The sequence below is a fragment of the Schistocerca cancellata genome, chromosome 7, assembly GCF_023864275.1.
Source record: "Schistocerca cancellata isolate TAMUIC-IGC-003103 chromosome 7, iqSchCanc2.1, whole genome shotgun sequence".
NCBI classification, from domain to species: domain Eukaryota; kingdom Metazoa; phylum Arthropoda; class Insecta; order Orthoptera; family Acrididae; genus Schistocerca; species Schistocerca cancellata.
Window position 1 is genome coordinate 159,029,378 of NC_064632.1, and position 22,589 is coordinate 159,051,966.

General features: G+C 41.5%; 1 protein-coding gene across 1 annotated transcript in view; it reads right to left on the bottom strand.

The window, feature by feature from the left end:
- Positions 1-7,088: 7,088 nt before the first annotated feature.
- Positions 7,089-22,589, bottom strand: part of LOC126092680 (meteorin-like protein) — a 303,797-nt gene continuing 288,296 nt past the window's right edge. Inside the window, exons 3-4 of the mRNA XM_049908402.1 lie at positions 17,190-17,246; positions 7,089-12,094 (exon numbers count right to left, since the gene is read on the bottom strand). Of these exons, the coding sequence (XP_049764359.1) occupies positions 11,784-12,094; positions 17,190-17,246 (368 nt within the window). The 3' untranslated portion in view covers positions 7,089-11,783. The remainder of the gene's footprint in view (positions 12,095-17,189; positions 17,247-22,589) is intronic.

Genomic DNA, 22,589 nt, shown 5'->3' on the forward strand with positions numbered 1-22,589 from the left:
GCAATTAATGCAGCAGAACAGTCACATTCTCAAATTTAAAAAATTAGAATATTATGGTGTAACATGAAATGTATTTCTGGCAGAATAGAGAAGGAAAAAAAGAAAAAAATGGTCTCAATGGGAAAGAGTCCTGTACTAATCTATCACTCATCATCCAACCTAAAACTATTTCTGTGTGATGTCCCACAGGGTTTCCTCTTAAGAGTCCCTCCTATTTCTTGTGTATACCAATGATCTTGCATAAGTAACAGGCCAACTGGAAGATCAATGAAACTTTCACGAACATTAATATATGGTTCCTAGCAAACTCTCAGTCATTAAACTCTGAAAAGATACACGATATGAAGTTCAGAATCTGTAAATGGTTCCCCCTCCCCATTTGTTTAAAATGTGTTTAGTGTGCTTTCTGGGGACTATAACTTGACAATTAATCCAACAGGAGGAATGCATACCACAGAACTGCAGAAGCACATAAACAAATTTTTATTTGAAATGTGGATGCTGTCAGATTCAGATGATGTCATAATAAGAAAGCTAGCATACTTCACTAGCTTTCATTGCATAATTTCATGTGGTATCATTTCTACATCTACATCTACATTTATACTCCGCAAGCCACCCAATGGTGTGTGGCGGAGGGCACTTTATGTGCCACTGTCATTACCTCCCTTTCCTGTTCCAGTCGCGTATGGTTCGCGGGAAGAACGACTGTCTGAAAGCCTCCGTGCGCGCTCTAATCTCTCTAATTTTACATTCGTGATCTTCTCGGGAGGTATAAGTAGGGGGAAGCAATATATTCGATACCTCATCCAGAAACGCACCCTCTCGAAACCTGGCGAGCAAGCTACACCGCGATGCAGAGCGCCTCTCTTGCAGAGTCTGCCACTTGAGTTTGTTAAACATCTCCGTAACGCTATCACGGTTACCAAATAACCCTGTGACGAAACGCGCCGTTCTTCTTTGGATCTTCTCTATCTCCTCCGTCAACCCGATCTGGTACGGATCCCACACTGATGAGCAATACTCAAGTATAGGTCGAACGAGTGTTTTGTAAGCCACCTCCTTTGTTGATGGACTACATTTTCTAAGGACTCTCCCAATGAATCTCAACCTGGTACCCGCCTTACCAACAATTAATTTTATATGATCATTCCACTTCAAATCGTTCCGCACGCATACTCCCAGATATTTTACAGAAGTAACTGCTACCAGTGTTTGTTCCGCTATCATATAATCATACAATAAAGGATCCTTCTTTCTATGTATTCGCAATACATTACATTTGTCTATGTTAAGGGTCAGTTGCCACTCCCTGCACCAAGTGCCTATCCGCTGCAGATCTTCCTGCATTTCGCTACAATTTTCTAATGCTGCAACTTCTCTGTATACTACAGCATCATCCGCGAAAAGCCGCATGGAACTTCCGACACTATCTACTAGGTCATTTATATATATTGTGAAAAGCAATGGTCCCATAACACTCCCCTGCGGCACGCCAGAGGTTACTTTAACGTCTGTAGACGTCTCTCCGTTGATAACAACATGCTGTGTTCTGTTTGCTAAAAACTCTTCAATCCAGCCACACAGCTGGTCTGATATTCCGTAGGCTCTTACTTTGGTTATCAGGCGACAGTGCGGAACTGTATCGAACGCCTTCCGGAAATCAAGAAAAATAGCATCTACCTGGGAGCCTGTATCTAATATTTTCTGGGTCTCATGAACAAATAAAGCGAGTTGGGTCTCACACGATTGCTGTTTCCGGAATCCATGTTGATTCCTACATAGTAGATTCTGAGTTTCCAAAAACGACATGATACTCGAGCAAAAAACATGTTCTAAAATTCTACAACAGATCGACGTCAGAGATATAGGTCTATAGTTTTCCGCATCTGCTCGACGACCCTTCTTGAAGACTGGGACTATCTGTGCTCTTTTCCAATCATTTGGAACCTTCCGTTCCTCTAGAGACTTGCGGTACACGGCTGTTAGAAGGGGGGCAAGTTCTTTCGCGTACTCTGTGTAGAATCGAATTGGTATCCCGTCAGGTCCAGTGGACTTTCCTCTGTTGAGTGATTCCAGTTGCTTTTCTATTCCTTGGACACTTATTTCGATGTCAGCCATTTTTTCGTTTGTGCGAGGATTTAGAGAAGGAACTGCAGTGCGGTCTTCCTCTGTGAAACAGCTTTGGAAAAAGGTGTTTAGTATTTCAGCTTTACGCTTGTCATCCTCTGTTTCAATGCCATCATCATCCCGGAGTGTCTGGACATGCTGTTTCGAGCCCCTTACTGATTTAACGTAAGACCAGAACTTCCTAGGATTTTCTGTCAAGTCGGAACCTAGTATTTTACTTTCGAATTCACTGAACGCTTCACGCATAGCCCTCCTTACGCTAACTTTGACATCGTTTAGCTTCTGTTTGTCTGAGAGGTTTTGGCTGCGTTTAAACTTGGAGTGAAGCTCTCTTTGCTTTCGCAGTAGTTTCCTAAATTTGTTGTTGTACCACGGTGGGTTTTTCCCGTCCCTCACAGTTTTACTCGGCACGTACCTGTCTAAAACGCATTTTACGATTGCCTTGAACTTTTTCCATAAACACTCAACATTGTCAGTGTCGGAACAGAAATTTTCGTTTTGATCTGTTAGGTAGTCTGAAATCTGCCTTCTATTACTCTTGCTAAACAGATAAACCCTCCTCCCTTTTTTTTATATTCCTATTAACTTCCATATTCAGGGATGCTGCAACGGCCTCGACACTTACAGAGTCGAAAAGTTCGGGTCTATTTGTTATCAGTAGGTCCAAGATGTTATCTCCACGAGTCGGCTCTCTGTTTAATTGCTCGAGGTAATTTTCGGATAGTGCACTCAGTATAATGTCACTCGATGCTCTGTCCCTACCACCCGTCCTAAACATCTGAGTGTCCCAGTCTATATCTGGTAAATTGAAATCTCCACCTAAGACTATAACATGCTGAGAAAATTTATGTGAAATGTATTCCAAATTTTCTCTCAGTTGTTCTGCCACTAATGCTGCTGAGTCTGGGGGTCGGTAAAAGGAGCCAATTGCTAACCTAGCTCGGTTGTTGAGTGTAACCTCCACCCATAATAATTCACAGGAACTATCCACTTCTACTTCACTACAGGATAAACTACTACTAACAGCGACGAACACTCCACCACCGGTTGCATGCAATCTATCCTTTCTAAACACAGTCTGTACCTTTGTAAAAATTTCGGCAGAATTTATCTCTGGCTTCAGTCAGCTTTCTGTACCTATAACGATTTCAGCTTCGGTGCTTTCTATCAGCGCTTGAAGTTCCGGTACTTTAGCAACGCAGCTTCGACAGTTTACAATTACAATACCGATTGCTGCTTGGTCCCCGCATGTCCTGACTTTGTCCCGCACCCGTTGAGGCTGTTGCCCTTTCTGTACTTGCCCGAGGCCATCTAACCTAAAAAACCGCCCAGCCCACGCCACACAACCCCTGCTACCCGTGTAGCCGCTTGTTGCGTGTAGTGGACTCCTGACCTATCCAGCGGAACCCGAAACCCCACCACCCTATGGCGCAAGTCGAGGAATCTGCAGCCCACACGGTCGCAGAACCGTCTCAGTCTCTGATTCAGACCCTCCACTCGGTTCTGTACCAAAGGTCCGCAGTCAGTCCTGTCGACGATGCTGCAGATGGTAAGCTATGCTTTCATCCCGCTAGCGAGACTGGCAGTCTTCACCAAATCAGATAGCCGCCGGAAGCCAGAGAGGATTTCCTCCGATTCATAGCGACACACATCATTGGTGCCGACATGAGCGACCACCTGCAGATGGGTGCACCCTGTACCCTTCATGGCATCCGGAAGGACCCTTTCCACATCTGGAATGACTCCCCCCGGTATGCACACGGAGTGCACTTTGGTTTTCTTCCCCTCCCTTGCTGCCATATCCCTAAGGGGCCCCATTACGCGCCTGACGTTGGAGCTCCCAACTACCAATAAGCCCACCCTCTGCGACTGCCCGGATCTTGCAGACTGAGGGGCAACCTCTGGAACAGGACAAGCAGCCATGTCAGGCTGAAGATCAGTATCAGCCTGAGACTGAATTATTTGTGGCATGAACTCAAAAATGTCCTGCAGAGCCTCTTTCATGGTACTAGTGGATCTAAACTGCTGCTTCCCAATGTACTTAATTCCTTAATAACATTTGCCATAAATAATATAATTATTTTTTAAACCAACAGCTCAATTCATGGAATCAATCCTAGAAATAGGAATAATCTTAAAAATACTTACATTGGCCCAGAAGGGTGTCAGATATTCAGAAACACATATTTTCAGTATCTAGCCAGCAGCCGCAAAAGGTATAACTTCCAATTGAGTCCATTTTAAGAGCAGCCTAAATGATTTACTGGGCTGTGGCTACTATTCCACTGTTGTTAGAACCAGTTGGTGTATACATTAATAATAATAATAATAATAATAATAATAATAATAATAATATCAAATAAACAGTATTATGTAGAATTTGATTTCTGCCAGTTTACAGTCCAATACTGCGATCATTGTAAATAAACTGATTTTCTGTTTGAAGATTTGCGGCTGCTGTAGCCTAAGTGTGTTGTCCATTAATGTTTAGTGGCAAGTTTGTTATTACCTCTTAAATGAAAATATTGTTATAATTTGGCCTATTCTACATCTATGAATACAATTCCATTTATAATCTGTGGAACCAATTTAAAGAAAAATGTTCTTTTTTTTCTTTTTTTGTAACATTATATTATGTATTCCTGTTTTACAACTCATTTTACATGCTTGAAGAACTTATTACAAATTTAAAGAACAAAAACTAATCCATATCTAATCTAATCTAGTCTTGAATTTACTCTGCATGTTATGCAACAATTCTTAATTAAATTCACTGCCAAGCTTTGCTGTATTTTTGAATATGCTAAACTGATTTATTATGATCTACAAGTTGACCTCTGATTTCTTCTGAGGACTAGTTAGTTTGACTTGATAAGGAATCAGAACACTGCAAAAAGTTCTCTAAAATAGGTTGCACTTTATCTTGTACATATTTTTCTTGACAAATTCATCACTTTTCCTACAATTACCTCAAGACATCAGTCTTCAATTTACCCTCCTTGCTGTTGACCTCATGTGTTCATATTTGAAATAAGACAAGTCCCATAACTTCTCACTAATGCTGTACTTTGGTACTGTCAGGTTCTATTGCTTGTTGGTATTATATTAGAAGGAGCTACTACACAGTAAAAAAGATGGAAATACTGATTACCTGATTGGAATCTAGAAAATGAGCAGACGTGCAACTGCAAGATGTACCTTCAAGATGACAAAGACACCTGTTGAAATAACATGAGCAGTAAACTGAACCATCATTCCAGAATGAGACTTTCACTCTGCAGTGGTGTGTGCGCTGACATGAAACCTACTGGCAGATAAAACCTGTGTGCTGGACCTGGAAACCTCATAACATTCCTTTGATACTGCACAACTCGTTTTGCATTTCCTTACACATATCTCCCTATGACAAATTTGTGTATAGTCACTATAGAATAGCATACATCGGCACATATTTTGGCAGTTACAATGGAAATGTAGTTATTTTTATTTTCAAATTTACCCATATTGTCATCAGCTTGTAAAGCCAGTTTAGTTACATGAGCATCAATAGTGTCTGGCATTCTGTAAGGAACACTGTTTAAAATAGCAACTTATTTATGCTTTTTAATCCAGTCTCCAGCCAACAGTAATGTTACTTAAAAAACCTGTTGACTTGTAAATGATGTCTTTAGCACTATTTTTAAGAAGACTACTTAACTCACAGAGTAGTTAATACTGAGCTATCTTTCCAATGAGATGTGTCTACCATTGGAATCTGCTACATATTTAGTTTAGAAATTTTATGTTGGCAATGCATTAACTGTGTTGGCTAATGAATAATTGTGATTATTGTTTTGTTTACAAAATGAACACTTTACAGTCAGTGCTGTTATGAATTAATAGTAAACAAACTGAGTTCCAACTAACCAGCAATTTTCAAACAGTGTGCCTGTGGATATACAACATTCGACCACACAATTGAGCAGCAAGACAGACATTCATGCACTTATTACATGTCCAAAATATACTTCAACACGAAATGTGCCCAAAATTATGTTACAAATGGTCACTGTCTGCAGGATACAATGTATGTGAGAACCACAAACTGTCTTTCACATGAATATTCTTCTTTTTCTTTTGTATTTTACCCCTGCTGTTTCATACTTCTCTTTTGTGTGTGTGAACTCTTTTATTGACTTGGCTAATATATATAATTTCAATATCAGATAAAATTATTGATACAGCTAGTTGCGTAAACAACTTTTATTTATTTTTGTTTAGTAATGACAGGCTAAGTCACTCACAATAAATTCTTGTTTTGGTCTTTTTTTGTCTTAAGCTTGCTGCAAACAAAGAATACTTTTCACCAGACATGTATGACTTTTACATGTTGTTGGAGCATCTTCTGAGGCCATTCTGGATATATCGCATATGTTATGTCCTCTACATTTTGCTATTTTTAAATTAAAAACAAACACGTAGTATATATACCATATTTCCAGAATGACCACAGAAAATGTTTATAAATGAAAAAGAAATGCATCTGGTGAAAAATGTTCTAGTTGCAATAGGCTTATGATGAGAAAAAATTCTGTGTATATATAATGGTTGCTGTGTTGTATGATCATGCTAAGAAACATATCTTGTTTTAATGGAAGAAGCACTAGCATTCCAAAATTTTTCCATTGAATAGATAGATAGTTCCTTCCTGTGATAAGCATCCTTGCCGACCTTATGCAGCATTTCATCTGTTTGTTTAGGAATATGACTGTTATTCATTTTAATCTGACCAAATACACATAAGTACCTGTACCATGCAGTATGAAAGGCTTTGAATACTTTGACTGTGAACTACTGTGAAGAGACAGTGTGTAATGATTGCACAGGAGTGATAAAGGTTTATGTCTCTGTCGCTTAAGCTAACTTGCTAAGATTCATTAAAATGGGATAGGTTGAAATATTTATTAAAGTAATAAAAGTAATTTTAACTCCTTTAAACTTTATTGCAGCCCAGTAATCTCTTTACAGTCACATGTGGAGCTTTGCAGTTATTCACTTTTCTACACTATAATGAATTTAAGATCTAGCAACAATGAACTGTCACTTTCTTGAAGAAGAGTTCAACAATAGAAATTAATCTGCAAAATTGCAACACAACTCATATTCTGCTTGAATATTTTTAAGCTGATTTTCTCAAGATGTGCGTTCTGAATGTTGAAAAATTAAATGCAGATAACAGATTTTGTTTATATCAAAGTATTTACTACACTATACTAAAGACTTTATACTCTTTAAAGGTTATTACAAGATAAAAAGAGTTCTAATATTAATGATAAAGATAATTTTCCAACAGTAACATTTATAACAATGACAATATAATTCTGAGACTTTCTTCTCAGACTGGAATCAGATGTGGATACTGTAATACTAGAAGACACTGACTCAGACTATCAGCCAAGAATAAAGTTGGAAATATTAGTTTGGATGTGTTTAGGGAACACTATGCTGCGCTACAGAGCTACTATGCAAGTGCATCTGAAACAAGTGCTCAGACCAGAAATATGTAAGGATGGTGGTAACAGATACATAAGCATAAAATATGTTTCAAAAATAGTTTCTAATACTCTGACTCTAATTTATCTGTGTAACATCACAATACCTTATATTGTTAAACTTCTCGAGATCCATTTTTATACAATGTACAAAAGAACATTTCATATACACAACTGGCCAATACTTTCTCTTATAATGGCACAGTGCATAAATTTTATACATCAGACTATTTACATTTTTACAGCCTTGTAATGTTATTGACAAATATTACACATTCCAAAATTATTAAAAATAGTCTGTTTACACAATATTACAGCTTACAATGTTATAACTGAAACAGTAAAAAAACTTAAGTGACTATGTAACTGTCAGTCACATCATTATACAGGAAACAATCAAGAGAGGAACATTCTACTTGACACAGCTCCATACACATACACCAGTGTCAAAATAACAACACATATTTTTGCCTGAAATTTTAAAAAATTTATTGGAATAAACCAGAAAGCAAATAATTATGGAAGGAGAAAAGTAAAGAATTTAATAACAAGGCCTACTTAGGGTAGGCATTTTGGCACGATGAATTCACAAGGAAGACATATGTTGAAGTATTAATTTATTAGTATAAAAATAAACCATTTAGAGAATACTTTAGCAGTGATATAGCTGGTTTTCTCATTTTCAAATGGAAAATAAAGTCATGTTAAAGTATTTACACAGTAATGGAAATAAAAATTATTTTACAAGAGAAAATTCCTTCTACTATTCTTGGCACTGCTCTTTCCCACATTAAGATGCTATAATGTTGCCTCTGTGTTTTATTACACTGGGAATTCTGAAGACCTCTCAAACATTTCCAGTGTAAATACCTCCAATATGAAGAATATATTAAAAAGACATGAATAAAAATAATTTTATTTTACAACAAGCATAGTAAAACCTATTAACATGGAAGTTGTCTACATCATACTGTAAAAAAACTATTATTGATGACACACACATTTTGGCCGCAGCTACAGCAGCCTTCATAGGTGTACAACATAACGTAGTACTGTATACAGACAACTTTCATGTTAGCTGAGTGTAGCCAGAGTAGCCTATGCAGTTATACAATAAAATCTTTTCAAACATGACTCAATTGAATGACTGGTAGGTTTTTGATGGAGGTTAAAAATTTGACCTCTCTTAACTAAGGGTGTGTCTGATCTGATTACAAATTTACTACAAATAATATTGCACTTTTAACAGGTTTAAAATAATATCTTTCATTGTGCATTCAAAATACATATTGCAACAATATAAGTGACACATTACATAGAAATTAGCATCACTGTCTACAGGACATGCTAGATTAGAACATAATGAAAGCCAATGGAAGAAACTGTTTTCCTACTCAAGATAATGATTTTGCTTCAGTTTACTTCTTAAATATTTATTGTCTTTGTAGCATTTGCTTGTCTTTTTCTTATTCCCACAATAATAAACTGCATTGCACACCCCTAAAATCAATGGATTGTTAAAAATAAGTCTTGGTAAGACAGCAACAGATTGTTTCTGATTCATATCCACATTATGCTTACAACACACATTTTTGTTATATTTTAGTAACGAACTGCATAATCAGTTTTATTGAATATGGAACTATGATACCCATCGAACAGAAACATGGACCACATATTTGATAACTGCTAATTATGTCTCACATTTGGAATGTAAATTTATGATGAAAGCAACAAACAGATTGTACCAAGGTCAAGAGCAAGCTATCAGTTACTAAGGAGGCATACTAGGGGTGGGCAATTTAGGAAAATGAGATAGGAAAACAGTTTTCTTGGAAACACATAACATACTTCCTAAGTTGCCAAATAATTATTGTTACTGTACTTGTTGCTCGTGAGTGAGTGCAAAAGATAATATTCAGGCCTACAACCAATCTCGTGTCCACAGCATGCTTAAGCAACATCAAGTTGTTACCATGTCTCAGATACACAAATTATAAGCAGGAAATCACAACACAAGGATATGGCATCTGAATTTTTCCTTCGGTCTCTAACACTTCTAACACCTACAACATAAAATATTTCTCTTACCCCTCAAACAATCCATTATGTACATCAAACTCTGCTTCCTCATAGGTTCAGTCTCATGTTTCATAATATAAAGTATATCACAACAATGTTCACAAATATTAACAGAACAACCTTTTTTCACACCCACAACAGTCAGTTATGTCTCAGTCCACTGCAGGCAATTGCACATAGAGTACAAGAACCAGATTTTATCACAGTCCTATAGTTTTACGGAACTAACACATTTCCACATATAACACAAGAATGCTCGATCATGGGTTTATTGTAACAAAATCAGTTTTTCTTCTGTCCAGCACACGCATGTATAGTCCTCAAGCACCGAACTGCTTATCATCTGCTTATTTCATTACTTGAGAAATGTCCATGTTTGAAGTACTGCTGCAGTTTGGTCCACAATTTAAAAGGTATAAAATAAAACCCATTCCTGCACTCAAGCCAGGAACACACATGATAATGTAGATGGTGTTGTGATATATAGATGGGTGAAAGTATTTGTGAGGAAATTTGCTACTGGCGCTGATAACACTTCTGTTTCTTGCATATGTATTACCTCCACTAGTAAATACTATTCATAAAACCAAAGTTAATAATCATCACTCACAGTGCAGAGTAAATTCAAGCATTTTTTATATAGGAATCCCTCTTTGCCTCTAGTAAATTTCTACAGAGTAACTTGTCCAGTTGGTTCCTCTATTTCAAATTGAATACCTATGCACCTGTGGAAATTCGTGTAACTGTCTTGTGGTACTCACTGTTACCAACATAATTGAATTGTCTCACCCCAGATGACTATTCTGAATCCAGTGCTGTTTCCAGTAGTATCAGGTAATGTATCAGTGAACAGTACAGTAGTGTTTGCATGTACTCTATGTTTTCATTAACTGTTATTGCACATCTTGTAGAGTTCAAACCTGTAAGTGAGGAGGCTGATGGCCTCTTGAAACCCTTTTACCTTATTTTACTAAAATGACATTCCACATTACATTCATCTGCCCTTCTTTGTAGGTGTTCTTGACTGCAATAAGTCAAAGCAAATCAGAGCAACAAACTGAATGAATTACTCTCTAACAAGTCATAAAAGCATTCATTGCCTCAAAACAGCAGACCATCACAGTCACTTTCGAAGCAGAGATTGGATTCATGCTATAGAATGTCACATCTTTTGCCAAGTGTGCTGCATCTTCATTTAGGACTGAGGAATCTATACCTCGTTTCTGAAGATGAGTGTGATGGAGGAGGAACATTGCTTGTACATGATGTCTGAATGGTGCTGGCAAATATCTATTGAGGTTAAAGTAGCACTTTGAAGTTGTTACTTCCAACGATAACATGGAGCAATTCTAAGATGCAGGAACTAATGAGGACTCATCTAGAGATAAAATGGACAGGACCTATTGACTCAGTTGCAGGCTTCAGTAGTTGGTTCCAGAGACTGATAGTCCAGAAGAAACAAGCAAGAGAGATTACAGCCCACTTGGAGCTTATTGGAGCAGCTGCTACACTAGTTTATTACCAACTAGCTGGTCTGGACAGAGCTATCTGCTGGGCCTAATGGGACTAGCTAGGAAAGACACATGCTTGGTACAGACACAGCTCGCTGGAGAGAATGCTGTACTGGCCCCAAAGTAATTAACTGTAGCGTATACAGTGCCAATCCATATAGATATAGCTTGAGACAATAGATAACTATGAGGATGCCACAGGAGCCAGGAATACAGTCTTGTCTTCAGCACATGGCCAGTTATCCCAGGATGCACGGGTCATGCACCTGAAATTAGCTCCAGAGGCTGCAGTGCTGATCCACTTCGATTTAGCAACAGATGGCGGTTGGTTCAGCTGGACACATCTGGACATGATGCCGTGCACGAACAACCTGAGCTAGCTAGAGAGGATGCAGTGTGTGGAGGCTGCCTCACGAGCTGTCAACCTGGCCCAGTCTTTAGCAAGTGGCGTCTGGTTTCAGACACAGATGATGCAGTGCCATTCCAGGTGGATTTAGTGGGAGAGGATGCGGTGCTGGTCCAGTTGAAGCTAGCTGGAGAGGATGCAGTGTGCCAAGGCTGCCCCGCGTGCTGTCAGCTCAGCCCAGTCTTCAAGGCGTGGTGCACAGACCAGTGCCAGTTCGCCCAGTTTCCGCCGGGCCATGACGACAAATTCGCCAACACCACGGCGCGCGCCACAGTGTGCTGGCATCTGCACTGTCACCTCAGACTCATCGGAGCTATCCATGTCGACACTGTTGTCTACTGTCGAATGGCGCAGCCGCTTTGTCAGCTTGACGTGCAGCCGCGAGACCTCTGCTTCCTCATCCAGCTCCACGCCCTTGATGATGCCACGTGCCACTGAAACAGAAAAGTCTTGTCAAGCAATTGCCAACTGTATTTTGATCCAGAGCAAAGGATGTCAAGGTAGTAGTGAGTTGGGTTATGGCATGGCAAATGTGACGTGGAGTTCGAATACTTGGTGTAAAAGGAAGACCACACTTATGGATGCACTCCTGATCATTCCTAAGCTAGGTTTATAGATTTGCAGATGGTTTGATGATGATGATGATGATGTTTGGTTTGTGGGGCGCTCAACTGCGTGGTTAGCAGCGCCCGTACAATTACCCAATCGTTGCTCAGTCCAATTTCGCCACTTTCCTGGATGATGATGAAATGATGAGGACAACACAAACACCCAGTCATCTCGAGGCAGGTGAAAATCCCTGACCCCGCCGGGAATCGAACCCGGGACCCCGTGCTCGGGAAGCGAGAACGCTACCGCGAGACCACGAGCGGCAGACATGGTTTGATGGGGGGGGGGGGGGCGTGGTACATATGACTTCAAAGATCTGATTTAGAAAATGTCCATTTGATAAGATACAGGGTTCTTAGAAAGTTGGAGGTAAGAAATGTAAATTTACAGTGAAGGCTTTATTGGCTCATTCTGAGGGTTGAAAAATTAAGTCCATGAAGCCTTCACAATAGCTTATGCATGTTATTCAGAATAAATGCGTTTGGTGCTGGATAAGCTGATGAATCAGTTCTCTCAAAGGCAGTTCTTTGAGTACTTACAAAATGTACTCGTTGGCAGGCAACTGGCAATACTTTGACAGGCTATGGAGGAAGTAGAGAGAACAGAAGGGAGGACTATAGGTCAGACTCCAGAGGTATTATGAACTGTTGGGAACTTCTAAGGTGGCTTCAGTTGAAACTGATGATTTTGCACACTTTGTTGATCAATTTTATATTTTTGTATTGTCTACAATTTTTATTTGGTACTGATATCCTTGTGTGGTTGGTTTTCCATGTGGATATGAATTTAGTGCAATTCCATCTATTCTAATTTGGAGAATTTGCTTATTCAGCGGGTCACCTGATGTGACAGATGAGATCAGGAATGCCCGAGCTTTGGCACCTCACTTTGTGGTGGGCTGCTATAGTGGTTAACTATGCAACCATGCTTCAGTATCGGTACCAGTGCCATTACTAATGTCCCATTCTTATCATAGCCTAGTTTTGGGATGGGTTACATTGGTGGTTGGCTTACATCAGGGTTAGATTTCATTTTGTTGTTATCTTTGCTCATTATATGTCACTTTTCTATATTTTACAAAGAAAGACTGGAAGAGCGATGTATGACCTGCTTCAGCCTGCAGATGGTGGGACAATACATGGCGAAAAAATAAATTAAATATAAGTTGTCAACATTAATATTCCACTGTTGATACTGTTCTTCACACAGAAGGAACACAAATTTGAAGGGAAAGTAAGGCATATTTAGTAGCCAATACGCAGAGGGTGAGAGCAGACAAAATATCACAACAAGGCTACAGGTGAAGGGAAGGTGTGAGTTGCAAGCAAACTACAGAAGTCACACCATATAGTATGCTGCACTAAATAAAGTACCAGATAATGTTATGGAGAAGATGTGAGAATGTACACTGCCAGTTTGATAAGATAAATGATTAAAACCAACATGATTATGAAGGAAATGAAACAGAAATTGTGTTTCATAAATATTAATTAATAAAATATGTAGTACAGTAGAAAAATTGGTTTTGGGCAGCTAACAGCAGACATATTTCGAGAAATGCATAACACAGTGCTGTAGAATATTTCTTATTTATAACGACCAGTTTTGGTCCTTCATCCAGGTAGATATATGAAGTATAATAAAGAAAAACAATGCAAAATGAGAAAAATGGTTCAAATGGCTCTGAGCACTGTGGGACTCAACTGCTGTGGTCATAAGTCCCCTAGAAGTCAGAACTACTTAAACCTGACTAACCTAAGGACATCACACACATCCATGCCCGAGACAGGATTCGAACCTGCGACCGTAGCGGTCGTGCGGTTCCAGACTGTAGCGCCTTTAACCGCTCGGCCACTCCGGCCGGCTGCAAAATGACAAATAGCAGGAGTGTACACAAGTAACTAATCATTTTTGTGTTGCAAAATAAAAGCTTCACATGTCGTACATTAGTCCAATAAAAGAGTAACTTCCTGAGTACAGTCCACTGATAGTGGGCATCCCACAAAACGAAATTTTCGAAAATGAAACACCGTGGCCCATTTAGTGGCAGAGAAATAACTGGATGCTATGATTCTATGTGTGACCAAAACATGTGTGGAAGATACATGACCACAGAGAATACATACCAAATACATAAATATGACAGTGCTTATTTCTATGTGTTAGTTGGCAAAGTTACATCTGTGTGTTTTCTTTGGTCATGTATCTGTCACCCTTGTTTTGGTCACACCTGGAATCTTAATTGTTTGGTCCCCTCCCCAAATCAACCAACCAACCTAGAATCTTAGCATCCAGTTATTCCTCTACCATTGAATGGGGCAACATTATTCGATTTTTCGAAAATTTTGTTCTGTGTGATATACACTACACTGCACTGTACTGTACTCTAGAAGTTCCTGTTTTTGTGGAATTACATATGACATGTTAAGCTTTTATTGTATTCTTTCGTAAATAACACAAAATGGTTGGTTATTTCATGTTGTTTTCTTATCCATTGTTTCTAGATCGTGTTTTAAAAAATGGCAAAAATGGTTCAAATGGTTGAGCACTATGGGACTTAACATATGAGGTCATCAGTCCCTAGAACTTAGAACTACTTAAACCTAACTAACCTAAGGACATCACACACATCCATGCCCGAGGCAGGATTCGAACCTGCGGTCGCGCGGTTCCAGACTGAAGCGCCTAGAACCGCTCGGCCACAACGGCCGGCTAACATGTTTTATTTTATGACTATACAGATACCTGGATGAGGGTTGAGCACCAAAATCGGTTGTATAATAAGTAAGGAATACAATACAACACTGTGTTATGCATTTCTCGAAACGTGGTACAGTAGCTAACAACACAGAGGAAACTGTACAAACATTCCATGGCTTCATTAAATGTCGATATAGTTCAAGCGAAAAATAAAGCACAATATATGTAACACTAAAAGTAATGGTATTCTGATAACAAAATATTTTGCATTTTTTTTTGTTTGTTAAATGTAACAATCCCTGCGTACCAAAAAAAGTTATCATTTCGTTCCTACACTAGTCTCACGTCAAAGTAAAGGGACACCATATAACTGTGGATGCAACATTGACCTATCACAAGACGATGACATAAGACGATAAAAACCGGTTCGTGATCCAATGAACAATATTTTTCAGAACAGTGGGTAGATGTTTCATTTTTAATAACATTCACTGTAGGTCCTTGCAGGTGTTCAGTTTGTTGTGACAACGACTGGTTCGCAATTGTGTTATTATGGCTCCAGGACCACATTTTCTCGGTAGCATTAAAAATGAAAAGGAGAGATTCTACATTTCAACTTACCACTGAAAGAAATCCGATGTACACGCACACATTTGGCAAGAAATGCAAGACGTTTCTGACAGAATGATCCACGGGGAATACTACATTTTCAGTTGGCCACCTGGTAAGATGTAAATGTGCTCGCGCGCCATCTACCGCATCTAATCGGTGCAACACAGTGTGCCATTCAGTTCTGTATATAACGTCGGCCAATGCAATTTAGTATTTGGGTGGTGTAGGAGTTCTGTCTTGGGCAAAGCGTTGTGGCTGTCCAACGCGTAGTGGGTTAAAGTAGAAACCGCAATTTCCGTATCGCAAAAAGAATGACAATTTTCAGCCGGACAAAATAATGTCTAGAGGCGTATTCAGTGGCCAGTGTGAAGCAGAAGGGATCTGAAATTACAGTTCGAACGCCGGAAAGTAGCCAACAGAGGCCACAGCAATCTGTCCATCGCCATTCCAGAATATAAAAAACAAGCGACAAGTGGCTCAACAGGTAAAGCCGGGAGATCAAGTGAGAAGGTGCAATTTCTGCAGAAGATTCATGAATACTAGACGCAATTATAACAAATATTGTGATATCTGATGGGGCCAACTTCCCTCCGAATGAGTTTGTCAATAAACAAAACTTCCAACGCTACTCCGACACAAACAGGCAGGTCATTCATGAAAAGGCCCTTGGTAACCCCCCCGCCCCCTTTTTTTCCGCACAGCAGCCGTCCAGTGAGCGTCAGTTCCGAGTGGTGCGTGGCCAAGGTTAATGATTCCTTTATTCTATAGCTGCAGGGACATCCCCGTTTGCACGCATATGGTTTCAATAAGACGGGGCTAAAGTTCATACGGCTACACTGAGACAGCACTTTCCACATCGAAGAGTCTTTCGATTCGGCGACATCTCATGCACGGCGCGATCACCTGATCTTTTAGTCCCTATTTTTTTCTGTATGGTCATCTCAAATACAACGTCTTTTCACGGAACACCGACGAGTCAAAAGGTGCAATCCGGGAAAAAATAGAGTCCACGCCTCAATAAATGTTTCAGAACGTAATGAGGAGCTTTCAAGAACGTCTTCAACAACCCATCGCCCATGATAGAAGTCGTTTGTGTGATGTACTTTTTAATAGATGAACTTATATCTTGGTTTTCTTTAATGGCAACGTGCGTAGATCTGTCATCAGTACGTTATATTGTTGTAAATGTACGCTAAAGCTCACAATAACCCAATTACTTCCTGTGGGCCAACCTGCACTCCAGGGGGTGACTATAAGGACGGTTTTCAATCTGAAAGACCAGATGAATATGTTGCAGTGAAAACATCGACTCACGGACTGGCAGAAAGGTCTGCAATTCTGCATCTTAAAAAAATTCGCATACCATTCGCCAAGAGACAAATTGTGGGCAGTTGGCAGCCTCTGACGACTCTTACGTATCTTCGAGTTAACGTTTTCAAACCTACTTATAACTTTGTCAGGAAATGGATCGGTTGCTAACAGAGCGAGCTCGATAACCACATCCCAGAGTACAGTATGTATCTGCCTGTTGTGAGTCTGGGTACAGCTGAAACATATTTCTGCAACTGCACTGTTACACTATGGAAACTCTTGGCTGTGACAACTTACCAAAATCGCTGGTGCAGAACGCAGTAGTCATCTCGTCTGGGGTACAGGGCCGGCACTCTGGAAAAACAAAAACAAAAGATATAATAACAGCCTGTGTTAGCTAACTAAATGAATGGCTTATTTCAGTAGTGGTACGAGTCCATTTTTGTTCATTACAGTACATTTCTGGTATCTCAACTGCAGATTTTTCAGCGCTCATTTAACTTTAAGACTCTGTATCTCAGAACGAACAAAAAAGGACTTGTATCACTATTGAAATAAGCCCTTCAAATGTAAAGCAATATAAGAATGAGGAAAGGTACGCCAAAAAGTCGTGCATGTAAGGGGGGTCCGCAGAAATTGGTCGATTTGTCAGACGAAAGGAAACTTGAAGTCATTATCTGATCAAAGGTATCCAGACACCTGTTCGTGGACATTAATACGGGTGTGACCACCCTTCCTCTTTATGCCAACCTGAACTCTGCTGGCGACTTTTCAGTTAGATTTCTGAATGTCTCTGGAGGAATGGCAGCCCATTCTTTCTCAAGAGCCGAAACCAGAAAAGGTAGGACGTTGGACGCTGAGGTCTGGAGCGAAGTCAACGTTCTGACTCTCCCCAAATGTCTTCCATTGGGTTAAGGTCGGAACTCTGGACAAGCCAGCCCATTTCAGGAAAGTCATTGTTGACAAACCATTGCTTCACAGATGCTGCTTCATGACAGGGTGCATTGTCATGCTGATACTATCAAGCATCGTCTCTCTATTGTACTAAGTAAAATTTTAATATCCTTCCGCATTTGGCGTTTCTTGAAGTGGACTAAGGAGTCCACACCCTACACACGAGAAACATCGCCATTGCGTACACAACCTCCTCCGCACTCCACGTAATGGAAGGTATCGTAGTCCAGGCATTTGCCAAACCCAAACCATTCCATCGGATTGCCGCAGGCTGTAGCCTGGTTCATCACTCCAAATCATTCGTTTCGAGTCATCTGCTGTCCAGTGGCGTCGCTCTTTCCTCACCTCAAGCACTGGCTATAGAAATGTGTGGTTTAGGAGTCTTCTCGACCATTGTATCCCATCCAACTCCCTACGCATGATCATTGTGGTAGCACTTTGGAAGTCACGCACGATTCCTCTGGCTGATTTCATGTCTTTCCCTCAACCATCCCCGCAATGCCCGACGGTCAGTGCCGATCAGCACAGAAGGTCTGCCTGGTGTTGATTTAGCTGCTCCTTTTCTCCCCCCTTTCCACTTCACAATCACACTACCAACAATCAACTAGGACAGCTTTAGAGGGGTTGAAATTTCTACTTTTGGGAAGTTAGTTTTACACTTCTGAACATTTAAGCAAGTTGCCAATATTTTAACCACTTGGAAATCTCATCAAAATCAGACTGAATACTTGTGCAGTTTCTGTCAGACAGTACTTCGTTATTAGTAACAGTATCGCCTGTGAAAAGTCTGAGGTTACTATTAATACTTTCTGCAAGGTCGTTAACATCCAGCACGAACAGCTATGGTTCTAACACACTTCCCTGGGGTACAACCGAAGTTACTTCTGCACCCGAAGTTACTTTGCACCTGTCGCTGATTCTCCATCCGAGATAACTTACGCCCTATGAGTGTAGCGGACACTGTGCTCTTTACAGTTGAACCAGAAATTTGCCTTTCGACCGGATACTCGAGCACGGCTCGCCTACACAGATCATTCTCTGCCGCTTCTACAGGAATTGACTCTCCACAGGCGCGAGGGATATTCATTGAGGGCTAGAGACACGGGAGGCACGTCGTATTGCGGGGACACAGTGCCGCTAGTCAGTGTGTTTGGGTGGCGGCAGCAGCAGGCGTCCTGTCCTGGGTAAACAGTTTACGCAGAGCGCGCTGAGTGAACGCCGTGGGAAGCGAGGCTGACTCGGGCACAGCCGTACCTACCGTATGTATGCCTGTTTGCCGCCTGTGCACCAAGTCGCGTTTTTGCCCTCGCCACAGCCACGGGCGTCTGCACTGCTGCCAGGGCCACGCAGCCGCTAGCACAGGCTTCGGGCGCGAAGCCCAGCAAATTAAGCGCGAGAATGGCGTACGTGTCTGCGGACCAACAAAATGCTGTTAATCCCGACCGATGCTGCCGTTGCCGCGACGGAGCGCAACGACCTTTCTTCCCCCTGTAACTGTTACACCTGCCTAATATCGAGCACGGCCCCGCGATGCACGCACAAGTGCCGCAACACGACGTGGCATGAACTCGACTAATGTCTAAAGTAGTGTCAAGGGAATTTACATCATTAATCCTGCAGGGCTGTCCATAAATCCGAGAGCAGTACGAAGGGGTGGAGATCTCTTATGAAGAGCACGTTGCAAGGCATCCAATATATGCTCAATAATGGTCATGTCTGGGGCGTTTGGTGGCCAGCGGAAGTGTTTAAACACAGGAGAGTGTTTCTGGAGCCACTCTGTAGCAATGTTGGATGTTTGGGGTGTCTCATTGTCCTGCTGGAATTGCCCAAGTCCGTCGGAATGCACAATGGACATGAATGGATGCAGGTGATAGAACAGGATGCTTACGTATGTGTCACCTTGTCAGAGTGTCCGCCCCGATAGCTGAGTGGCTGTAATGAAAAAAACTGAGTCAAAGGATCAACAACGAACTTGAACGGATGTCATGTGACGTCCGCAACGACCCCACACAACGATCAAGAACGGAAAAAAGTGGTCGCGTGAGGATTGCCGTCCTATGGGTGGCTGGGTCGGGGGTTTTCTCCGCTCAGGGACTTGGTGTTGTGCTATGTTCATCATAATTTCTTCCCTATTCGACGCGCATGTCGCCCAATGTGACATCGAATGTAATAAGACCTGCAACAAGGCGGCCAGACCTGTCTCGCAAGAGGCCTCCCGGCCAATGACGCCAAACGCTCATTTCCATTTACCTCTCAGGGGTCCCATATCACTTCAACTGCACACGCCCCGCACCATTACAGAGCCTCTACCAGCTCGAACAGTCCTCTGCTGACGCGCAGCGTCCACTGATTCATGAGGTTGTCTCCATACCATTACAAGTACATCTGCTCGAAACAATTTGAAACGAGACTCGTCCAACCAGACATGTTTCCCGTCATCAACAGTCCAATGTCGGTGCTGACGGGCCAAGTCGAGGCGTAAAGCTTGATGTAGTGCAGTCATTAAGGGTACAGGAGTGGGCCTTCGGCTCCAAAAACACATATCGATGTTGTTTCGTTGAATGGTTCGCACACTGACACTTGTTGATGGCCCAGCATTGAAATCTGCAGCAATTTGCGGAAGTGTTGCACTTCTGCCACTTTCTCTCTTCAGTCGTCGTTGGCCCCATTCTTGCAGGATGTTTTTCCGGCCGCTGCGATGTCTGAGATTTGATGTTTCACGGGAAACCTGATATTCACCGAATGCTAGTGAAGCGGTCGTACGGGAAAATCCCCCACTTCATCGCTACCTCTGAGATGCTGTGTCCCACCGCTCGTGCGCCGACCGTAACACCACGTTCAAATTCGCTTGAATCTTGGTAACATGGCATTGTGGCAGCAGTAACCGATCTAACAACTGCGCCAGACACGTGCCTTATACAGGCATTGCCGACCGCAGCGCCGTATTCTGCCTCTTTACATGTCTCTGTATTTAAATACTCATGCCTATACCAGTTTCTTTGGCGTTTTATTGCATATTAGTCCAGAGCCGTGATGAAGCTGTGAAATGATTTTATTCTGCTAGGCTGTTTCTTCTTCTTCTTCTTCTTCCTGCATGTATTAGGCGTTGCGTATGTTATGGCGCTACAAGTCCCTTGTAGGGGATCAGGGCAATAAGACATGTCGGCCTGCAGACGTGACACAATGGCATAAAGCAGCTGTGGTGTATGGACATCCGAATCACCACACGCTGAATAAAGTGAGAAACGCGACAGTAGTTGATTGGAGGTGTGTAGTGTAGTCCGAAAAGTGACAATGTTTCCTCTTTCCCAGTGATACAAGGCGTCGAATGCACCGACGGCCGAACGAGGGGTTTAGTTCGCAGTGTACGGAGGGAATAGTTCGGGCAGGAGGTGCTTCTGTGATGCTTGGCGGTTTTTTTTCTTACAATGACTTGGATCCACTCAGTCAGGTTACCGTGAACACGGCCCGTGATGCTTATTCCAACATTATCGATGAACCAGGGTTGGCCCTTGTTTTAAATCGTGATATAGAGTATACTGTGAATCCTGCCGCCTTCCAAGATGACAGCACTCCTGTTCTTACTCGGCTGCACGCATACGTTCTTGGCTTGGCAAAACTCAGGCACCCTCTCGCATTTCAACGGGTCCGCTGATCCACCCAATCTTGATCAGATATAAAATGTCTGGGATTATTTGGAACATCGGATGAAACCGAACAGTTAACATTCCTGCCTGTAAGTTGGTAGATCAGCGGGATCGAATCATCAATGAGTGGCTCCAATTGGAAGACACATTTAGACTCTTCCTCTTCGAGTTGATACAGTTATCTAGGCTAGAGATGGCGTCACCACGTATTAGCACCAGGCCTCCTGGAGCCGACTACCTTCATGTCATTTGTGCTAGAATCAAAATCAGTTATTAAAAATGCTATCGAGAATAAATTTCCTTTCATCACAGTAGTGAAAGATGCGCAATTTCGCAGGTCAGACACCGTCTGTTCGATTGTGCTATAGCTTTTCGGTCACAGATGGGCTAGCAGAAAGCTACTTTGTAGCTGCCTAGAAGAAAAAGAAATCGACCAAAAGATGACAGAGTTCATACGCCACGGAAACAAGCCCGTATGATGGCCTCAGTAATAGTGAAGCTGTAGGCACGGAAGCCAGGTACAGCTTACTTTCAGTCGAAACCACCAATTTGCCATTAAGGGACGCGTGCTTTCATTTTTCAGTCCTACTACGTCATGTCCGCTAGTGCGAAACAATAGCATGGATAAAGAAACTAGTAATATGCTGTGCATCATATACGGAAATTAAAATGATTTGCATTATGTAGGGGTTTTGAAGAAGATAATCTTTTATATGAATACAGATAGAAACTTACGGAGGGTTTCAACTTGAGCTTAGAGACTAAAAGCTTAGTTTGGCGCAGTTGTAAGCTGCCAGTTCAAACGCTTGCCTGTAGATGGCTCCCTGCACCACCTAACCTAGCTTGCTAGTTCATTACTACACTTGCGCCAAGTCGAGATAACACAACAACAAAAGATGTTTTGTGTTTTTCGCTTCCACAGGTGAAATTTCGTCACAGCTGTGCGCCTTGGTTTCCGACGTGAGCACGGCACTGCAGTTCCTACAGCATATGGTGCGCTCGGAACTGGCATTGCATCATTGGCCTCCAAGGCCGCCTCGTTCATTTCCGTGTCCGGCCAGCTTTTCCAGAAGGCAGTCACTCCAATGACCTTGTT